At 23.0% G+C, this 22,578-nt stretch overlaps 1 protein-coding gene across 1 annotated transcript in view; it reads left to right on the top strand.

Annotated features, from left to right (window-relative positions):
• The first annotated feature begins 2,914 nt into the window (after nucleotides 1-2,914).
• Nucleotides 2,915-22,578, top strand: part of LOC117183058 (rho guanine nucleotide exchange factor 7-like) — a 44,439-nt gene continuing 24,775 nt past the window's right edge. The window contains exons 1-8 of the mRNA XM_033376213.1: nucleotides 2,915-3,267; nucleotides 3,381-3,467; nucleotides 5,296-5,422; nucleotides 9,504-9,681; nucleotides 9,816-10,031; nucleotides 14,747-14,945; nucleotides 15,038-15,265; nucleotides 20,736-20,814. Coding sequence (XP_033232104.1) covers nucleotides 3,399-3,467; nucleotides 5,296-5,422; nucleotides 9,504-9,681; nucleotides 9,816-10,031; nucleotides 14,747-14,945; nucleotides 15,038-15,265; nucleotides 20,736-20,814 — 1,096 coding nt within the window. The 5' untranslated portion in view covers nucleotides 2,915-3,267; nucleotides 3,381-3,398. The remainder of the gene's footprint in view (nucleotides 3,268-3,380; nucleotides 3,468-5,295; nucleotides 5,423-9,503; nucleotides 9,682-9,815; nucleotides 10,032-14,746; nucleotides 14,946-15,037; nucleotides 15,266-20,735; nucleotides 20,815-22,578) is intronic.

The raw sequence follows: 22,578 nt of genomic DNA on the forward strand, positions 1-22,578 counted from the left end.
AATAATAATTACTACAAAATGCTATGAAGTGCAAACGTGGTATTAGTTGCATATTTTTACGGAAAAAGTATATAATACAGCAACATTATGCATTTAAAAAAAATTAATAAGCAATAACTCTTCTCAACGTCCTTTTTCCCTCCAAGTTTCCCTATTTTTGAAATTAATTTTTCAGTGCAAAAATTCGAGTAAAATATTAATTATTTTTGTCCAAAATAAATCAAGTAGTTTCTGAATTTTTTTGTTCGAATATTAAAAAATTTTGAAGTGAAAAACGAATTCGATAGAAGTTCTAATGATTTAGGAATCAATATTTAAATACCGAAATTTTTCTCCCTAAAAAGATAACCTTACATTCAATATTAAATAATAAATATATAACTGGAAAACTCACTTAGCTTACTAGCTTTAGTGCTGGGCCGAGGGTTTACAGAATGTAGATTGCAAGTTTGTTTCAAAAAACTTCGAAATTAGTTAGAAATTTATAAAAAATAGTGTGCTTTGCAGTGCTTGCAATTCAAATGTACCGAGTGACGATTGCAGCGCCACTGTTTGTCCCTAACCGCCGCAGGCACGAAATTTTACCATAACATGGCATACCAATGGTTTTACCTAATGCATCAAATCACTAGACTTTTCAGCCAATCACAGTGTGTCTCTGAATAACTAGGAAAATATCATTAACTGAAATGACTAATGAATTGACGCATTACGCAAATCGCCAAATCATGGGACGCCACCCTGATTTATAGATTGTGCAGGAAAAATCCAAGATGTCTGCATGCCGAGGGTCAAGCAATAATACCAATTGTATTCAACAAAAAATGGAATAGTGAAATTTTCGGTTGAAAAAGTAATTTTTAACAAGCAAAAACTCATTTTAAATACAAGAGATGAATTTTCAATCAAAAAAGATACATTTTCAAGAAAAAATGGAATATTTGAAAATTCAGCCAAAAAAAAGATTTTAATTTGAAACCAAATCATCTGTATTCAACCAAGAAAAACAAATTTCAAACAAAATAGTTCGATTTTATTCAGAGATAAATTTTGAACAAAAACATTAAATTTTCATTCAAGTTTTTAAAATTTTAACCACGCATAGTTGACTTTTCAATATAAAAAGAAATCACATTTCTATAGAGAAGATTAATTTTCTACCAAAATAATTAATTTTTCAACAAAATAGTTCAATTTCCACCAAAAAGATAAATTTTGAATAAAAAAATTTAATTTTTAACAAAGTTATTCAACTTTCAACTATGTAGTTGCATTCTGAATACAAAAAATATGAAGTTTCCACGAAAAAGAATCATTTGCTACTAGAAAGATTAATTTTGCAACAGAAAATACCATTTTTCCACAAAATACAATTATTTTTGACTAAAAAAGATAAATTTTCAGTCAAAAATCGAATATTTAAATTTTCAACCAAAAGATAAATTTTCAAGTAAAAATATACTTTTTTAAACAACAAAAAGACAACAAATTTGCAACTAAAATGGATTGATTTTCAACAAAAATAAAAACAATTGTTCAAAGAAATAGTGAAATTCTCAGCAACAACAAAAAATTGTTTAACTAAAAATTTATATTTTTGAACAAAACAAAATTAATTTTAAACGAAAAGACACAAATTTTCATTCGAAATACATGAAATTTCAACCAAATGGTCTATTTTTCAACTGAAAAGATCAATTTTCAATCAAAAATGATATTATAGTTAAATTCTTATTTCAGGAATTAAAGAAAAAATAATAATAATGAATAGTAGCGTTCAGTTTCCTTCATCAAAATAGTAGTTAATTTTTTAATCAAAGAGGTAAAGCGGCTGAAAATTCGTCTTTTTTGGCAGGATATTATATCTTTTGTTTGAAAATTCATTTTTTTGTTGTTAAAATTGAACTATTTTGTTGATATAATTCCATTTTTTATTTTATTTTTTAAACAGATAGTTTAATTGTTCCATTTTTAGTTAGAATTTATTTTTTTATTTGAAAATTTTTTCATTCGTTGAAAATTGAACTATTTTTCTGAAAATTAAAAAAATTAAACCCAGTGGGCACAAAATTCGGCGACGTCTTTACGACATCATTACGACAACTTCACAACATCTCATGTCCATGTCGTTACAGTGTCTTTGCGATGTGGTAAAGACATCGTCAGATTATACGACATATTTACAATATCGTAAAGACGACTTAACGACATGGACATAGGATGTCGTAAAGTTGTCGTAGAGATGTCATAACGATATCGTAAAGACGTCGCCAAATTTTGTACCCACTAGGTATATATTCAAATACACTTTTCCTGAAAAATAATTTTTTCCCAAGTTTAGGAAAGATGCAGACCCGAGTGGACACAAAATTTGGCGACGTCTTTACGACATCTTTACAGAATCCTATGTGCATGCCGTTTCGGTGTCTTTGCGATGTCGTAAAGACATCGTCAGATTATACGACATATTTACGATATCGTAAAGACGACTTAACGACATAGACCTAGGATGTCGTTAAGTTGTCCTAGAGATGTCGTAACGATTTCGTAAAGATGTTGCCTAACTTTGTGTCTACTGGGACTTCTTGTTTGCTGATGTCACAAAGTGCTCGCAATTTTGAGATTTTTTCCTACTGCGCATGTGTAGCATCAACAAGTGGATTGGTTACCGTTGGCGCTCTTATTAAAAATGAATGTGCAAGTAAATTGCTTGTAACTAATAATGTTTTTTCAATTATTAGAATTACTCGCTGTAAACAATAATCAACAAAAATAAAATAATAATTTCAAAGAAGCGCGCGAACGACAACCAACCAAGTTCTTGATGCAACGCATGCGCAGTACAAAAAGATCTCAAAATTGGAGCACTAGGTCGTGGTTTGAAAACTCGCAGCGGCGCAGCGGATCGTGGAGCTTTTGCAGTAGTGTTTTCTGTCAAAGCTTTACATGCGCTTGGTTGGGCATTTTATACCTAACCAGTCATAATTTCAGATCAGATAGTTTCTGTAGTTTTATTTATAGACACAGTTCTGCCAAGGATATAATTATCCTTTTAATCATCGAACCGATGATCGCGTTAACATTATTATCGTGTAAAATAAAATCGATTGAACGTCCTTTCTATTTTTAATTCTTACAGTGTTTACAATAAGAGTTTATTAGTGACAAATAGTGTTAAATTGTGTGCCGAAAATTCTGCACAGTAGAATGACAATTCGGCAAATGCCTTGAAGATCGAAGATTTTTCGACAACTGGCTCAACGCAAGGTAACTGCAACTTATTGCTATAAACTCTTTCGAAATGAAACCTTGGAAATTCCATTTGTACTCGCAGATTTTACTGCGAAAACGCCCACTCACATTCTTGATGTCATTTTCAGTTTTATACACAAAAAACCATGTCTAAGTCAGATTCGCCAAAATTGGTCACTGCGTTGTTCTCGTTCAAAGGAAGGAACAATGATGAGGTACATTTTTTTTGGAGCATATAATTTTTAAACATTATTTCTTAGCAAATTATGATATGCAGGGTTTGGATTCACGTCACTTTTAACAATGTTTAATACTTTTTTTTTAACAATATATGTCAATGTTTGAAAAAAATGCTTTTTGGGTTGATAATTCGGTTTATAAATTAATTTTTTGTTGTTTGGAAGTTTTTCTCTTTAATGAAAATAATATTTTTGATTCAGAATTCATATGTTGGTAGAAGTAATCTTTTTCGGATAGAAAACTAAGATATTTTGGTAAAAAAATTAATTGTTAAAGCGATATTTTTAAATTTTAAATTTGACTGTTTAGTTGAATATTCGTTCATTTGGATTGGAAATTCATATTTTTTGTTGAAAGTTAATTATTTTGAATTGAAAAGTCTACTATCATATTTTTAATTCAGACTTAATCTCTTTTAAGTTGAAAATTTATTTAATATGGGTGGATTAAAAATCCATCTTTTAATTGATGCAATATTTTTTTATTTAAAATTTATATTGTTGCATATTTGATTTTTGGATTGAAAATTCATCTTTTTGATTGAAAGTTCATTATTTTGAATTTAAAATTCAAATATTATGTTAAAGGTCATATTTTTCATCAAAAATTCATCTGTTTGGTTAAAAATTCGTCTTTTTGATTGAAGGAATATTTTTTAATCTAAAATTAAACTGGTTTGTTGAATATTCATTTTTTAGATATATAATTTTAATTTTTGGTTTTGACAATTCATCTTTTTTGGCAAAAGAATTCTTATTGAAATTAAAATTCCCGTTTTTGTTGATGATTATTTTTTTTCATAGAAAATTTAAATATTTAAATATTTTGGATTCAAAATGAATATCTTTTGGTTGAAGACTAATTTATTTTTCTGACAATTTTCATCGAAAATTCGGTTTTGGATACAAAAAATTCGTCTTTTTCTTTTGAAAATTCAATTTTTTTATTAAAAGTTAATTCTTTTGAATTGAAATAATATTTTTGATTCAGAATTCATCTCTTTTAGAGCAAGTATTCTCTTTTAAATTAAAATGAAATTTTTTGTTGAACACTCTCTGTTACATAGAGAATTTAAATATTTTGAATTCAGAATTAATATCTTTTGGTTAACAATTGATTTATTTTTCTGAAAATTTTTGTCGCACATTTTTTGTTTTTTTATCGAAAATTTGTCTTTTGGTTTTGAGAATGAAACTTTTTTTAATTAAAAGTTAATTCTTTTTAATTGAGAAGTCTACTTGAATATTTTTGATTCAGAATTGAAAATTCTTGGAAATTCATCTTTTTGGATGAAAATTTAAATATTCCATTTGAAGATTTATAATTTTAGTTAAAAATTTCTTTAATTGGCTTGAAAATATCACTATTTTCTTGAAAATTATTTTTTTTTTTGTTTAAATCAATTTTCTTAGTTAAGAATTTATTTTTTGGTTAAAAATGCATAAATTTTTTATTAATATAACTACTAATTTTACCTAAATATGCACTAAATTTCAAGTATAAGAAGATAAAATAAAAATTGGTTGTAATTAGTATTCAAATGCATTGACTTCACGAACAAATTAAAGAAATGATTAATATTTTTTCGTATTATTTAATTAATTGATAATACATATATATTTATGAATACCTTGTTTATTATTTTTTTAATAATCATAGCCATTTTCTTCTAGTTTTTTTTTCAAAATTTATGCGACTATGTTATAGACCATATTTTTTTATCTTAGAAGTGTTTTATTTTAGAAGTGACTCCAAGCCCTGGATGTGGTATTTTCGTTAATACGTAATTATTGATTTTTCCAGCTGTGCTTTAAGAAAGGAGATATTATAACTATAACACAGACTGACGATGGAGGTTGGTGGGAAGGGACTTTTCAAGAAAAAACAGGATGGTTTCCTTCAAATTATGTTAAGGAATATAGAATTCCAGGTAAATTCATAATTATTATTTTTATTTTACTGACGATTTATTTTACAATTTAAAAAAAGTTCGATTCCATTTTTTTTTTTTAATTTTTAGTTAATTAATTTTCCTTTTTCAATTAGAAAATCATTCAGTTTACAAATTTTTCTTATAGCCCTGAAATCTAGTAAAATTTTTGAAAATCTATAGAAATTAATACAAATATTCTTGGATATTCTAATAGTTTTGCAAATAAATAATACAAAATTTTAAAAAATAAAGAATAAAAGAAATGAGAAGCGTTCGAAATTAAACATTTTTGATTTAAAAAAATCATTTAAAATTTTTTTTTTTTAATTTTTTAAATTTTAAAATTATAAATTTATTAAAATTAATAAAATAAATAAATAAATAAAATTTAATTTTATTAAAATTAATAAAATAAATAAATAAATAAAATTTAATTTTATTAAAATTATAAAAAATTATAAATTTAAAATTAAAATTTTAAATTTTTAAAATTTTTTAAAAATTAATCTTTAGTTTTAGTATTGAACATGGAGCAATAAAAAAACCCTCATTTAATTTTTTTTTCTTAAAATTTTAACATACTAAAAAAGGATATTTTAACAATTTTGTTTGCAATTTAATTTTTTTCTTATTATCACAGAGTTAAATCAAAAATTTCAATTCATATCTATATTAAATTATAGAAAATGTTATACATGTTTTATGTTAGTTCTATTCGCTGTAAATTAGTATTTTCAAAAAAGAAATTTTAATCTAAAATCCTAAAGTTTTGAGGACTTGAAATTTCTAAAAGTATTATTTTTTATAAAATTTTATAATGAGAAAAAATTTTGTTTACAATTTAGGTAATCTACAGAATTTCAATGTAAATCTGAAAGAAGATTTACAATTTTTGAAAAGTTTCAGGTTATATTAACGTTTTTCACGTGAAATTGTTTATTTTAAACAAAAATGATTAGATTTCGAAGAAGATTGACTATTTCAAACCATTTTTTAAGTTGTGTTACTTGTTTTTAAATTATTAGTATTTTTAATAAAGAAATTATTGAATTTTAAAGAATATTGATTATTTTTCTACAAATTTTGGACAATTTCGAATTCCATTAGTGTTTTTTTTTTTAATATACATTTTTATTTAAAAAATTGTTACATTTGAAAGGAGATTCATAATTTTTAAACTATTTTTAATTAAATTGGTGTAAACAAGATTTAGAATTCCATACCATTTTTTAAGTTATGCTATTTTTAATAAAAAATTGTTTGGATTTCAAAGAATATTTACCAATTTTGGTTATTTTGGTTTGTCACCTAATTTTGGCATTTTTAAACAAAAATTAATACATTTAAATCGAATTTAAAAAAAAAAATTATCAATTTTTAATTACATTGGAGTTTTTATTCGAAAATTGGCATTTTTAAACAAAAATCATTACAATTTTAACAAGCTTTAGAATTCCAATTATTTGTAAGTTATGCTATTTTTTTAAATTATTGGTATTTTTAATAACAAATTATTGGATTTCAAAGAATATTGACCATTTTTCAACTAATTTTGTATTTTAGTATCTCACATAAATTTGGTATTTTTAAACAAAAATTAATATACCTAAATTTATTTATTTATGAACAATTGAACAATTTCGAATTCCGTTAGTGTTTTTCGTCGAAAATGGACATTTTGATTTTAAAAATTGTTAGATTTCAAAAAAGCTTCATAATTTTTTAACGATTTTTAAATACATTAGAGTTTTTACTCGAAAATTGTTTTTTTTTTTTAACAAAAATCATTAAAAATTGAAAAAGATTTAGAATTTCAAACAATTTTTGGAAGTTATGCTATTTTTGAAAAATTATTAGTAATTTTAATAACAAATTCTTAGATTTCAAAGAATATTTACAATTTTTAAACAAATGTTGGTTATTTTGGTGTATCACCTAAATTTTGTATTTTTAAACCAAAATTAAAAGATTTAAATCGAATTTAAAAAAAAAATTAGCAATTTTTAAATACATTAAAGTTTTTATTCGGAAATCGGTATTTTTAAACAAAGAATATTTACAATTTTTGGTTATTTTGGTGTGCCACCTAAATTTGGTATTTTTAAACCAAAATTAATAGATTTAAATCGAATGATTTTTATTTAAAATAATACAATTTTTTTAATTTTTTAACCATTTTTAATTAAATTGGAGTTTTTATATGAAAATTGGTATTTTAAAATAAAAATCAATATAATTTGAACAAGATTTAGAATTCCATACAATTTTTTAAGTTATGCTGTTTTTAATAAAAAATTATTGGATTTCAAAGAATATTTACTAATTTTGGTTAGTTTGGTTTGTCACCTAAATTTGGCATTTTAAAATAAAAATTAATATATTTAAACCGAATTTAAACAAAAATTATCGATTTTTAACTTCATTGGAGTTTTTATTCGAAAATTGGCATTTTTAAACAAAAATCATTATAATTTCAACAAGCTTTAGAATTCCAAACAATTTTTTTTAAGTTATGCTATTTTTTTAACTCATTGGTATTTTTAAACAAAAATTAATAGACTTAAATTTATTTATATATGAACAATTGAACAGTTTCGAATTCCGTTAGTGTTTTTCGTCGAAAATAGACATTTTTATTTTAAAAATGGTTAGAATTCAAAAAAACTTGATAATTTTTTAACCATTTTTAAATACATTAGAGTTTTTATTCGAAAATTGCTTATTTTTTAAACAAAAATCATTACAAAGTGAAACAGATTTAGAATTTCAAACAATTTTCGGAAGTTATGCTATTTTTGAAAAATGATTAGTAATTTTAATAACAAATTATTAGATTTCAAAGAATATTTACAATTTTTAAACAAATGTTGGTGATTTTGGTGTATCACCTAAATTTGGTTTTTTTAAAACCAAAATTAATAGATTTAAATCGAATGATTTTTATTTAAAATAATACAATTTACAGGCTTGAATAATTTCGAATTCCATTAGTGTTTTTCGTCGAAAATATATATTTTTAATTAAAAAATTGTTAAATTTGAAAGAAGATTCATAATTTTTTAACTAGTTTTAATTAAATTGGAGTTTTTATATGAAAATTGGTATTTTTAAATAAAAATCAATATAATTTGAACAAGATTTAGAATTCCGAACAATTTTTTTAGGTTAGGCTAATTAAAAAAAAAATTAATGGGCATTCGAATAACAAATTATTGTATTTCAAAAAATATTTACAATTTTTCATCAAATTTTGGTTATTGTGGTCTGTCACCTAAATTTGGTATTTAAAAAAATAATAATTAGATTTATACGGAATTATTTTTATTTAAAATAATAGAATTTACAAGCTTGAACAATTTTAATTTCTGTTTAGGGTTTTTCGTCGGAAATATACATTTTTATTCGTATTTTTAAACAAAACTCAATATAATTTGAACAAGTTTTAAAATATAATTTTTAATTATTGTAAATTCAACTTTCAATTTGTCAATAGTTCAAAATTAAACTGCTGAAAAATGATAAAAATTAAAAATTCCATTTTGAATTGTTGAAAACTCAAGAAAAAGGCGAAAATGTAATAATTACATAGTTTTATAAGAGAATTGAATGAATAAACATTTTAAGCCATAAAAAAGGTTGAAAAGTTGAAATATTATTATTAATGTTAATAATATTAACCTTTAAAAAATAACACATTAATATTAAACGATTTTTCTTTTAAATTAGTAAGAAGCAACAGTTCGAAAAAATGCAATAACAAAAACTATTCTTAAAATAATTTTTAATTTTCGTAAGTTTTAATATTTCTTCATACAAAATAATGTTTTTTATCTCATTTTTTTCTTTATTTCATAATAATATCATAATATTTCAGATTTAACAATTAAAGAAAACTTTTTTCAGACCTCTTTTTTACCAAAAAATTTTTCAACAGTTCAATTTTAAATTGTTCAATAAATTGAGTGTTTAAATTACAAATTTCGGAAATTAATGGTTTTTTTGCGATAATTTAACAAGTTTAAAATGCAAATTAGTAAACAGAATTTGACAATAAATTGGCGACAAACTTTTTTCCTAGAACCGGGACACGCTTTAGTGAAACTTTCGCCAGAAAAGTCGCCTCCCGAATTACCAGTTCATCAGAAACTCAACCGTGATATAGTATTAAAGGATATAATTGACTCGGAGAGGGCCAATGTTGCTGAACTCCAGGGTTTAGTGACAAACTTTTTACAACCTCTTGAGGCATCCAATATGTAAGTTTAATAATTCTAAACCCTTTTTCTTTTTTTTTTCTTTTTTTTTTTTTTTATTCGTCGAAGAAAGGTAATTGGACGATTTGATTAGGATTTTATTCTCTAATAAGTGAATGTTTTGGATGAACTTTTAGATTAAAGAAAGAAGAATACAAGCAGTTAATTGGAAACATACATGAGGTTTTAGAGACTCATCAACGTCTTCTTTCAAATTTAGATAGTGCTTTGTTACAAGGTGCTGACGCCAGAGTCGGGAATTTATTTTTGACGATTGCACCTCGTTTGAAATCGATACATTCTACTTACTGCAATTGTCATCCGCAAGCAGTTTGCATATTGGATCGTTACAGGTTATTATAAGAATTTTACAATTAATTAATAATCCCATCCATTTCAAAGCAGGCGGATTCTACACTTTTAATGTCGCAGAATTTTGGAATTTTGAATCTCAAACTATAAATTTTCTTCCAAAAGAGTTAAATTTTCACAACGAAAATTGGTATTTTTAAACAAAAATCATTATAATTTGAACAAGTTTTAGAATTTAAAACTATTTTTTTAAATTTATTAGTATTTTTAATAACAAATTATTAGATTTCAAAGAATGTTTACAATTTTTCAACAATTTTTGGTTATTTTGGTGTGTCATCTAAATTTGGTATTTTTAACAAAAATTAATAGATTTTAATCGAATGATTTTTATTTGAAATAATACAATTGACAGGCTTGAATAATTTTGAATTTCATTAGTGGTTTTCGTCGAAAATATACATTTTTATTTAAAAAATTGTTAAATTTGAAAGCAGATTCATAATTTTTTAACCATTTTTAATTAAATTGGAGTTTTTATTTGAAAATTGGTATTTTTAAATAAAAATCATAATTTGAGCAATATTTAGAATTCCATACAATTTTTTAAGTTATGCTATTTTTAATAAAAAATTATTGGATTTCAAAGAATATTTACAATTTTTCAACAAATTTTGGTTGATTTGGTTTGTCACCTAAATTTGGCATTTTTAAATAAAAATTAATATATTCAAATCGAATTTAAAAAAATTATCAATTTTTAATTACATTGAAGGTTTTCGTCGAAAAGAGACATTTTTATGTTAAAAATGGTTAGATTTCAAAAAAGCTTGATAATTTTTTAACAAATTTTAAATACATTTGAGTTTTTATTCGAAAATTGGTTATTTTTTAAACAAAAATCATTACAAATTGAAACATTTGTAATGATTTTAATGATTTAATTTACAATTAATTAATAATCCCATCCATTTCAAATCAGGCGGATTCTATACTTTTCATGTCGCAGAATTTTGGAATTTCGAATCCCAAACTATAAATTTTCTTCCAAAAGAGTTGAATTTTCACAACGAAAATATGAATGTTTTAACAAAATAATTAAAACTTTCATTCACAAAATATACATTTTTCAGAAAAAAGATCACTTTGAATAAAGGGCTTCAAGTTTTTCATAAAATTATTGAATTTTTAAGACACAAAGACAACATTTCAATCCCAAAACATAAATTAAAAAAAAAGAATAATTTTCATGAAAATCTTGATAGTTTTTATAAAATTGTTGAATACTCAAGTCGCAAAGATGACTTTTCTACAAAACAATTAAATTTTTAACCCGAAAATATTAACAATTTCGTCTGAAAATGTATATTTTCGTGTTGAAAATTGAACTTTTTGGTAGAATAGTCAATTGTTGGGCTCGAAATTAACATTTATTGTTCAATTTTCAAGTTTACGGGGTGAAAATTGAAATATTTCATAGAAAATTAATATTTTGGGATTCACAATCAAATTTTTTTTTGTTTAAAGTCAATTTTTGTCTACAAAATTCATATTTTCAGTTTGAAAACTGAAGTTTTGTTGAAAAATCATATTTTTCATTGAAAAATCAACTTTTTTGTAGAAAATTCATATTTTGGGATTCAAAATAAAAAAATTGTAGCCTGAAAACTTACAACTTTAGTTGATAAATCTTCTTTTGTTGGAAAAATCAACTATTTTCTGAAAATTAATACTTTCGTTTAAAATTTATATTTTCGGATTGAAAATTTAACTGTTTGCAAAAAAAATCATCTTTGTGGCTTGAACGGTCAAAATTTTTTTAAAGTTTCAAGGCATTTTATTGAAAATTTATATTTTGGTATTTAAAATTTAAGTGTTTTGATAGAAAATTCATCTTTTATGTAGAAAATTCATATTTTAGGATTCAAAATTTACCTGTTCTTCTTTTAGAATTCTAAAATCAATTTTTTTTAATTCAACTTTGTTAGCTTGAAAACTTATGTTTCTTGTTGAAAAATTATCTATTAGTTGGGAATTATTTTTGTTGTTGAAAATTTATATTCTGGAATTTAAAATTTAAGTACTTGTTAGAAAATTCATATTTTTAGGGGCGAAAAATTCAACTATTTGGTTGAAAATTAACTTTTCTGTTGAAAATTCAACTGTTTTGTAGAAAATTCATATCTTTGGATTCGAAATTCAAATTTTGCAGATTAAAAATATACAACTCTCGTTGAAAAATCGGCTTTTAATGGAAAAATAAGCTATTTGTTGAAAATTTGACTGTTTGCAAAAAATTTATCCTTGTGGCTTAAACATTCATCAGTTTTATAAAAGTTTAAAGGAATTTTGTGGAAAATTTATATTTTGAGATTTAAAATTGAAGTATTTTGGTAGAAAATTTAACTTTTTTTTAGAAAATTCATATTTTAGGATTCAAAATTCATCTGTTCTTTTTTTAGAATTCTAAAATCAATTTTTTTTTAAATTCAACTTTGTTAGCTTCAAAACTTACGTCTCTTGTTTAAAAATTATCTTTTTTTATGGAAAAATTAACTATTTGTTGGATTTTTTTTACAATCAATATTTTCAAATTTTAAATTTAAGTATTTTGGTGGAAAATTCATATTTTCGAAGTGAAAATTTTATTATTTGGTTAAAAATGAACTTTTTTGTCGAAAATTCAACTGTTTTGTATAAAATTCATATTTTGGGATTCAAATTTCATTTTTTTTTTAGATTTAAAACTCACGTCTCTTTTTGAAAAGTTATCTTTTCTCATGGACAAAAAAAAAATTGTTTTCGTTGTTGACAATTTATATTTTGAAATTTTAAATTTAAGTATTTTAGTAAGAAATTCATATTTTCGGGGTGAAACTTCAACTATTTGGTTGAAAATGAACATTTTTGCCGAAAATTCATATTTTGGGATTTAAAATTCAAATTTTTTGATTGAACATTTAAGTCTCTTGTTGAAAAATTAGTTTGTTTTATGGAAAATTCAATTCTTTGTCGAAAATTCAACTGTTTTGTAGAAAATTCATATTTTGCAATTTAAAATTCAAATTTTTTCAAGTTGCATACTTACGTCTCGTGTTGAAAAATTAACTTGTCTTATGGAAAAATCAACTATTTGTTGGAAATTATTTTTGTTGTTGACAATTTATATTTTGGAATTTAAAATTTAAGTATTTTGGTAGAAAATTCATATTTTCGGGGTGAAAATTCAACTATTTGGTAAAAAATTAACTTTTTTGTCGAAAATTCATTTTTTGGTATTCAATATTCAAATTTTTTAGATAAGAAAGGATTAAATTGAAGTATTTTGGTAGAAAATTCATATTTTCGGGGTGAAAATTCGAACATTTGGTTGAAAATTAACTTTTTTGTGGAAAATTCAACTGTTTTTTAGAAAATTCATATTTTGCATTTTAAAATTCAAATTTTTTTAGTTGAGAACTCACGCCTCTTGTTGAAAAAATTATCTTATGGAAAAAAAATTATTTTGTTTTTGACAATTTATATTTTGAAATTTTAAATTTAAGTATTTTTGTGAGAAATTCATATTTTCGGGGTGAAACTTCAACTATTTGGTTGAAAATTAACATTTTTTCCGAAAATTCATATTTTGGGATTTAAAATTCAAATTTTTTAGATAAGGAAGGATTAAATTGAAGTATTTTGGTAGAAAATTCATATTTTCGGGGTGAAAATTCGAACATTTGGTTGAAAATTAACTTTTTTGTGGAAAATTCAACTGTTTTTTAGAAAATTCATATTTTGCATTTTAAAATTCAAATTTTTTTAGTTGAGAACTCACGCCTCTTGTTGAAAAAATTATCTTATGGAAAAAAAATTATTTTGTTTTTGACAATTTCTATTTTGAAATTTTAAATTTAAGTATTTTGGTGAGAAATTCATATGTTCGGGGTGAAACTTCAACTATTTGGTTGAAAATTAACATTTTTGCCGAAAATTCATATTTTGGGATTTAAAATTCAAATTTTTTAGATAAGGAAGGATTAAATTGAAGTATTTTGGTAGAAAATTCATATTTTCGGGGTGAAAATTCAACTATTTGGTAAAAAATTAACTTTTTTGTCGAAAATTCAACTGTTTTTTAGAAAATTCATATTTTGCATTTTAAAATTCAAATTTTTTTAGTTGAAAACTCACGCCTCTTGTTGAAAAAATAATCTTATGGAAAAAAATTAGTTTGTTTTTGACAATTTACATTTTGAAATTTTAAATTTAAGTTTTTTGGGAGAAAATTCATATTTTGGGATTCAAAATTCAAATTTTTGAAATTGAAAACTCACGTGTATTGTTGAAAAAATTATCTTTGCTTATGAAAAAAATAATTTGTTGTTGACGATTTATATTTTGAAATTTAAAATTTATGTATTTTGGTAGAAAATTCATATTTTGAGGGGCGAAAAATTGAACTATTTGCTTGAAAATCAACTTTTTTTTTGTCAAAAATTCAACTGTTCGAAAATATAATGTATTTTGACTTGAAATCTTAGGAATATGGCACCTATATTAATTTGATCAAAATTAATTAAAACTATAATATAAAAATGATTAATTATAGTTAATTGAATATTAACTAATTTCTCAAAATTTGATCATTTTGTGATTTTAATAATAGAATCTGTCTGATTTGAAATCGATTGGATGAAATAATTGATAAATTAAAAAATTGCAAAATCCTCCCCCAGAAAACCGAAATTAATCTCTCTTATTTCACTACCAGGGACGATTTAAATGAATTTATGGAGCGCAGCGGTGCTATAAGTCCCGGTATTTTAGTTTTAACAACAGGCCTTAGCAAACCTTTTCGTAGACTAGACAAATACTCTGCCATGCTGCAAGAATTAGAGAGGCACACGGAAAAAAATCATCCCGACAGAGGAGACACACAGCGCAGTGTTTGTGTCTATCGTGAAATCAATGTACGGTTCTTTTTAGCCTTTTTTTCAACTTTTAATTTTCCCTCTTGACCAAGAAATTATTTTGCCTATTTTTTGGTAAAAAATATTTTCAGGAACAATGCGCATCGGCACGCAAACAGAGGGAACTTGCTCTCCAAATTTTGACGAGTGGAATCAAAGGCTGGGAAGGAGAAGAGCTTAATTCTTTGGGCGATATTTTACACGTTGGTCCTGTGACTTTGGTCATGGGAGCTGAACGACGTGACCGATACTTTGTCCTTTTTCCCACAACTTTGCTCGTTCTGAGCACAAGTTCCAGGATGAGTTCGTTTGTATACGAGGTATTTTATAATAAGTTTATTTTCAAATATTTCTATGATATAATCACTTTTTTTCGTTTGAAACATAATTTTTTTATAATTATTAATTTAAGCTGGGCCTAAAATGTTACATAGTACGGATTTAAAAGTGGATAGTGGAAAATTAACTTTATTTTCGAAGTAAAATTGCTAAAGTATTAAAAATCAACTTGAATGCTTATTTAAACTCTTGTTTCTTTCTTGTATAAATTATCACCATTTTTGTTTATTATATAAAATATGTCATTAGGGAATAATAACCTGTCCAACTTTCTTTGATTTTAACCCTTTTTTAAATAATTAAATTGTGATCTTTTTCAATTACGATATTATTCAGTTTAGAATGTGTAATTCGAAAATCTTTCACTTTACGTAAATTTTAGTTTAAAGAATTTTAAAATGCAGTTTTAAAGACTTATAAAATTAAAATTTAGAAACGTTTAAAATCGAAGATTTTTGATTAAAAACAAAAAAAAGAATTTTTAGTTGATCAACTGTAACTAATTATTTAATGATTTTAAAAATAAAATTGTACTTTAATATTTAATAAGTGAATAGTAATTTGTTGTATTAGACGATTCGGAATTAGTTCACAATTTTAGAATTTCGAGATTTTAACGTTACAAAATTGAACTGTTTTAGTTGGAAAGACAGATTGAAACTTTATAAAATATTTTCAATTTTAAAATAACTTTAAAATAATATATTTATAATTAAGGGCTATTATTAAATTTCCATTATTATTTCAGACAAAAATATTTAACTTTTAAACCATTCAATTTAAAATTTATCAATTGATAAAAAGAACAATTACACTAAATATTCAAAAGTAAAAAAATAACTAAACTTTCAGCGTAAAAATTTTAATTGTTCTATTACAAAAAAAATGTATTTTTTTAAGTCAAGTCATTGAATTTTGATGTACAAATAACAATTGAACACCCATTATCCTTAGAAAAAATTCGAGTAAGTTAAAGAAATATTTAGAAGTTACGAAAAAATTGAAAATTGAAACCAAATATAGATTTTGGAAGATTTCGTTTAGAAGGTTTAGAAGCTTTTCAAGAATGTTGAAATGTTTCAGAAGGCAGGATTTTAAAAAATTTTGTAGAAAAAATTAGAATTATTTTAAAAGATGGTTAGAAGTTCTAAAAAAAAACAGTTTTAATCATTTAAAATTTAAAAACAAATGTCAAACGTGTAAATGTTTCAAGATTTTGAAATAAATAGTTGAAACATTTTAAGAATTTTAAATTATTTAAAATAAGAATAACTTTTAATGTAAGAAGTGTTCAGTTTAAAAATGTAATCGTTCAATTTTTATTATTGGTTTTAAATGATAAAATGTTGGAAATTTTTTAATTCATTGATTGATTCTTCAATTTAGAGAATTGAAAATGATAACGTCGATTTATATTTTTGTAAATGAATCTTTCAATTCTATAACTTATAAAATTTTAAAATTTTTCAATTTGGCCATTTAACTTCATTTAATTTAAAATTATTGAGCATTTGAATACAAAATTTTTTAGTTTTGATTACTTTAAATGGAAAATCTGTTGACTTTAGAGTCCGATTTTTTAAATTTTATTGACTGCCAAAAATGTTTGCGACCCTGGGAAAAACCGGGAAATGAAATTAACTGTTAAAAATAGAAACAAAAATTTGAATTATGAATACTTCAATTTTTAACTATTGAAAATTCAAAAAAATTAAAAATTGAATTTTCAAAATTGGATTTTTCAATTTTCAGCCGTCGAAAATTTAATTTTGAAAAATTAACTTTTAAAAATGAAAGAAAATTAAATTTTCAAAAATTTGTTCAATTTTCAGCAGTGGAAAATTTAATTTTCAAAAATGAACTGTTAAAAGTGAAAGAAAAGTGCATTTTTAACAGATACATTTTCAACAGTCATTTTCTTACATTTTTATTCGTTGAATTTTTAGCAGTTAAATTTTCTAATTTCTAGTTTTGAATTGTCAACTGTTAAAAATGGTAAAAACTTGAAATCTCAATTTTCAACAGTTGAATATTCAATTTTCTTTAAATTAAAGTTAAAATTAAATTAAATTAAAACCGAATTCTTAACACGTGAATTTTCTTCACTGATTTTTTGATTTTTCAATTTTTCCAATTTCATTATCCGTGAAAAATATGAAAATTTTTGTATTTTTTATTAATAATAATATTCTCCCTTGTGTAGAAATTTAACTAGTTGGCTAAAAATTCACCCTGAACTGTTTTATTAAAAATTCCTTTTTTGCGTTTGAAAATTTATTTTTTTCATTTAAAAAGAAAATATTCTATTTTCGGTTAAAAATTTGTCTTTCTTTTTGACTTAAAAATTGAACAATTTAGTTCACAATTCTTTTTTCTTTACTAAGAAATATTTTTTTGTTGAAAATTTGTTATTTGGTGCGAAAAATATAATCTTTCGGTAGAAATTTAATCTTTTTTTTGGTAAAAAATATGCAACTAATTTGCTGAAAATTAGTCTTTTTTTCATTAAAGTCAACTGTTCTTTATTTAAAATTTTGCCTTTTTTTGGTTTTTGTAAATTTATTTTTGTAATTGAAAAGTAAAGTATTCTATTTTCGGTTAAAAATTTGTCTTTTTTTTAAATTCGTATATTTTTGTTTAAAATTGGTTAAGAAAATTTTTTTGTGGTAGAAAAATCATCGGTTTGGTTGAAAAATTATCTCTGCTTTAAAATTAAATTATTTGTTATAAAATTCTACTATTTGGTTGAGAATTAATTTCTTTGTTGAAGACTCATATTTTCGAATTACTGAAAAATTGTTCTTGGTTGGAAATTCGTTTTTTGCTTCGAAAATTCATATCTTTCTGTAGAAATTTAACCTTTTTTGAACAAAGATATTCAGCTTTGTTGAAAATTCGTTATTTTTTAGGCAACTTTTTTTATTTAAAATTAAAACCTTTTTTTTTGAAATATCATCCTAAATTTTTAGTTGAAAATTAATCTTTTCATTCCAAAAATTATTTTTTTTAGTAGAAGATTCATCATTTTAGTTGATAATTTATCTCTGGTTGAAAATTCGTTTTTTTTATAGAAAAGTAATATTTCAAATAAAAATGAACCTGTTTGCGGAAATTTAAGTCTTTGGCTAAAAATTCACCCTGCATTCAACTGCTTTTATTTTATTATAAAATGCAACTATTTGTTTTAAAATTAACCTCTTCGTTGAAAATTTATATTTTTGATTCGAAAATTCAACTGTTTATTTTTTTAATGGAAAAATCTTATTTTTTGGTTGAAAATGCATCTCTCTTGGTAGAAAATTCAAGCTTTTGGTTTAAAAAACATTTTTTTATTAAAAATGGAACTGTTATGTATAAAGTTCTTAATTTTACCTTGAAAAATTTATCTTTTTGAATTAAAAATTCAAAAATTTTGATAGAAAGTTCAACTTTTTGGTAAAAAAAAGAACATTTTTGTTAGAAATGGAACTGGCTTGTAGCAATTTCTTATTTTTTGTTTGAAAATTCATAAGAATTTGTTTAAAATATCGTCTTACATTTTTCGTTGAGAATTGATTTTATTATTTCAAAACTCTTTTTTTTTTTTAAGATTCATAATTTTTATGTGAATTTAAGTACATATTTAGCTAAATATTCACCCTGAAATCCACTGTTTCTGATTTAAAATAAGAATATTTTTTAGTTGAGAATTTTTCTATCCCGAAAACTCAACTATTGGGTTGAAAATTCGTTTTTTTTTCGTTTAAAAATTAATTTATTTTCTTAAAAATTTAATATTTTTTGTTTAAAAATTTCTTAAAATACTTATCTTGTAGTTGAAAATGTAATTATTTTCTAGAAAATTAAACAATTTTGTTTAAAAATCATCCTTTTTCGTTGAAAATTCAACAATTTTTTTAAAGTCATCCTTCTTGGTTGAATATTTAACTGTTTCTTTTTTAGAAATGTTGTCTTTTTGAGTAGAAGATTAAACTAATAACTGCTTTTTTAAAAATTTGATTAAAAAAATAATTGTCTTAAATTAATGCAAATATAACTATTCCTTTTTTGATTAAAAATTGACATTTTTTAGTATTTTGTTCAATTTTTAACAAAAAAATATATTTTGACCGATATTGTTTAATTTTCATCAAAACAAATAAATTTGCAACCAGAAAGTTGCATTTTTTAACAAAAGTACTCATTTTCTACCTAAGGAATGAATTTCCAATGAAGAATTTAAATTTTCAATAGAGAATCACTTTTTAGTTAAGAAAGAAGTAAAAGTTAACCAAATTATTGAATTTTCATTTAAAAAATTCATTTTCAACCAAATAGTTGAATTTCTAACCCAAAAATACGAATTTTCAACAAAACAATTAAATTTTCAACCAAGGAAATTTTATCAGTCAAGAAGAACACAAAGTTTCATTCAAATTGTTCATTTTTCTACAAAGCCTTTGAATTTTCAACCAAAAAATATAACTTTTTACCGAAATTGTTTAATTTTCGTCAAAAAAATTTAATTTGTAACCCAAGCAGTTGCATTTTTAACAAAAATACTCATTTTCTACCGTAAGAGGTGAATTTCTAATAAAAAATTTGAATTTTCAATCAAGAATAATTTTTTTGTCGAGAAAGTGGACAACGTTAACCAAATTGTTGAATTTTAAACAAAAAAGTTCATTTTCAACCAAATTGTTAATTTTTGAAACAATAATTGAATTTTTTATCAAAATACTTCAATTTTCCAGCTAAAAAAAAGGAATTTTCAACCGAAAAATATAAATTTTGACTGAAATTGTTTAATTTTCATTAAAACAATTAAATTTTCAACCAAAATTTGCATTTTTAGTAAAAATACTAATGATACTAATAAATACTAATTAAAATACTAATTATTCTAGACGAAAGTAAAAGTTAATTTTAAATTGTAATTTTTACACAAAGCAGTTGATTTTTCAAACAAAAAATATAAATTTTGACCGAAATTGCTTAATTTTCATCAAAACAATTAAATTTGCCACTAAGCATTTGCATTTTTAAAAAAGATCAAAAGAAAAATTCAATTTTTAACCAAACATGTAACGTTTGACTGAAATTATTTAAATTTCATCAAAACAATTAAATTTTCAACCAAAAGATATAACTTTTCACAAATTGTTTAATTTCAATAAAAACTATTTTATAAAACATTCATCTATTTTGTTAAAAATGCAATATTTTTTTTTTAAATGACAGGAATTTAAAGAATTTAAAACAATTTATTCCTCTATTTTCGTAAAAAATCTCGGCTTCCCTCGGTTTTAGAGCATTTTGGCTTGTGAAACCTTTTATGGCCTAATTAAATAAATTTTTTTTTTGCTGAAAATTGAAACATTTTAGGCCTGGATTTCAACATTTTTCAGAGAGTTTAAATCTTGAGTTGGAAAATAAGATCATATTATTTGTGCTAATATTATTTTTTAACAGGGAAAACTTCCACTGACTGGGATTCACGTTGTTCCTTTAGAAAATACAGAAGAAACCAAAAACGCTTTTGAAATATCAGGTAAGCGATCATTGTTTCTATATTTAGTAATAACTTTTTAAAGGTCTTTTTTGTTGTTTTTTTTTTACGTTAAGGGTGGCGACTTGACCGGGAAACCGGGAATTTAATTAAAAACTCGGGAATTTACTTTTGATCGCAGAAAAAATCAAGTTTTCATTATTTAAAATATTTTGGTCAATTTCTAAAAGTGATTTCTAGTTTATCTAGTCGCAGATTTTTTAAATTTTTGCAGCTTACTCTAATTAAATTATAATATATTGTTGGATTTTCATTATTTTTCGTTATAGGAAAAACTTTTTGCAATTTTTTAATATTTGAGGGTTTTTTTTCGCTGACTTGAGTTTGACAATCGAATTAAAAATTAAAAATTCCCTCTTATAAATTTTAGATAAAAAAAAAGTACTTTAAGAAGTTTTTCGAGTAGAAGTATACTTCAAAGAAGAAATATTTCTGAGTTATAATAGAATTTTTTTTTAGTTAAAAATTAAACTACTTGGTTAAAAGTTCAATTCTTTTGTTAAAAATTCATTTTTTCGATTGAAACTTCATAATTTTAATTTAAAATTCATCCCTCGTTGAAATAGTAACTACTTTGTTAAACATCAATTTTTTAACTAAAAATTGAACTATTCCAGTAGAAAATTTAACCATTCTATTATTGGTTGGATATGTATTTTTTTTTTATGAAAACTCAGCTATTTGGTTGAAAATTGGTATTTTTTATTCAGAAATTAAACTATTTGTTTTAAAATTGATATATTATGAGAAAAATTCGCCTTTTTGTAGAAAATTATCCTTTATGGTTGAAAATTCATCTTTTTGGTATAAGATTCAACTATTTCAGTTGAAGATTCATCGTTTTTTTTTAATAATTAATCAGTTTGATTAAAAATTAATTTCTCCAACTGAAAATGTAACTATTCCATTTTTTTGTTGAAAATTCACCTCTTCTAGTTCAAAATTCAACAAACTGGATGCAAATTTGTCTTTTTAAATTAAAAATTGAACTATTTCATTGCAAATACACATATTTGGTTAAAAATCAATTTTTTTGGACAGAAAATTATGTTTTTCTTTGCAAGGTAATCTTTTATCTTAAAAATTCAACTTTTCGGTTAAAATTTCAAGTATTCTATTTAAATATTTATCATTCTAGTTGAAAAATTAATCTTTTAAAAAGTCGGAAATAAAATTACTTGGTTGAAAGTTAAACTCTTTTGTTGAAATATGAGCTATTTTATTGAAAACTATTTTTTTATTTGGATGAAAAGGAATTTTTTTTCGAGAATTGAACTATTTTGTTGAAAAATGTTTTTATTATGGAAATTATTCTTGATTGGAACTGAAATTGTAACTGTTATTCTAGTTGAATATTCCATAATTTTAGTTAAAAATTCATCTCTTTGGTTGATCATTAATTTTTTTACTAAAAATTCAATTATTCAATTTTTGGTTAAAAAATGTTGTTTTTTTTTTTAATTGAAAATTTATCGTCTTTGGTAGAAATTAATATTCTTTGTTAAAAATTCATCTTCCTGGTTTAAAATTCAACTATTTCATTAAAATATTTACATTTTTAGTTGAAAATTCATCACTTTGTTTAAAAATGTAACTATTATTTTGAAATTAATTTTTTTTGGTTGAAAATTTGTATTTTTTGGGGAGGATAATATTTTTAACTAAAATTAAACTGATTCCAATTAAATATTCCGATTATTATTATTTTATTATTTTTATTATTTATTATTATTTTATTATTTTATA

The sequence above is a fragment of the Belonocnema kinseyi genome, chromosome 2, assembly GCF_010883055.1.
Source record: "Belonocnema kinseyi isolate 2016_QV_RU_SX_M_011 chromosome 2, B_treatae_v1, whole genome shotgun sequence".
Classification (NCBI taxonomy): domain Eukaryota; kingdom Metazoa; phylum Arthropoda; class Insecta; order Hymenoptera; family Cynipidae; genus Belonocnema; species Belonocnema kinseyi.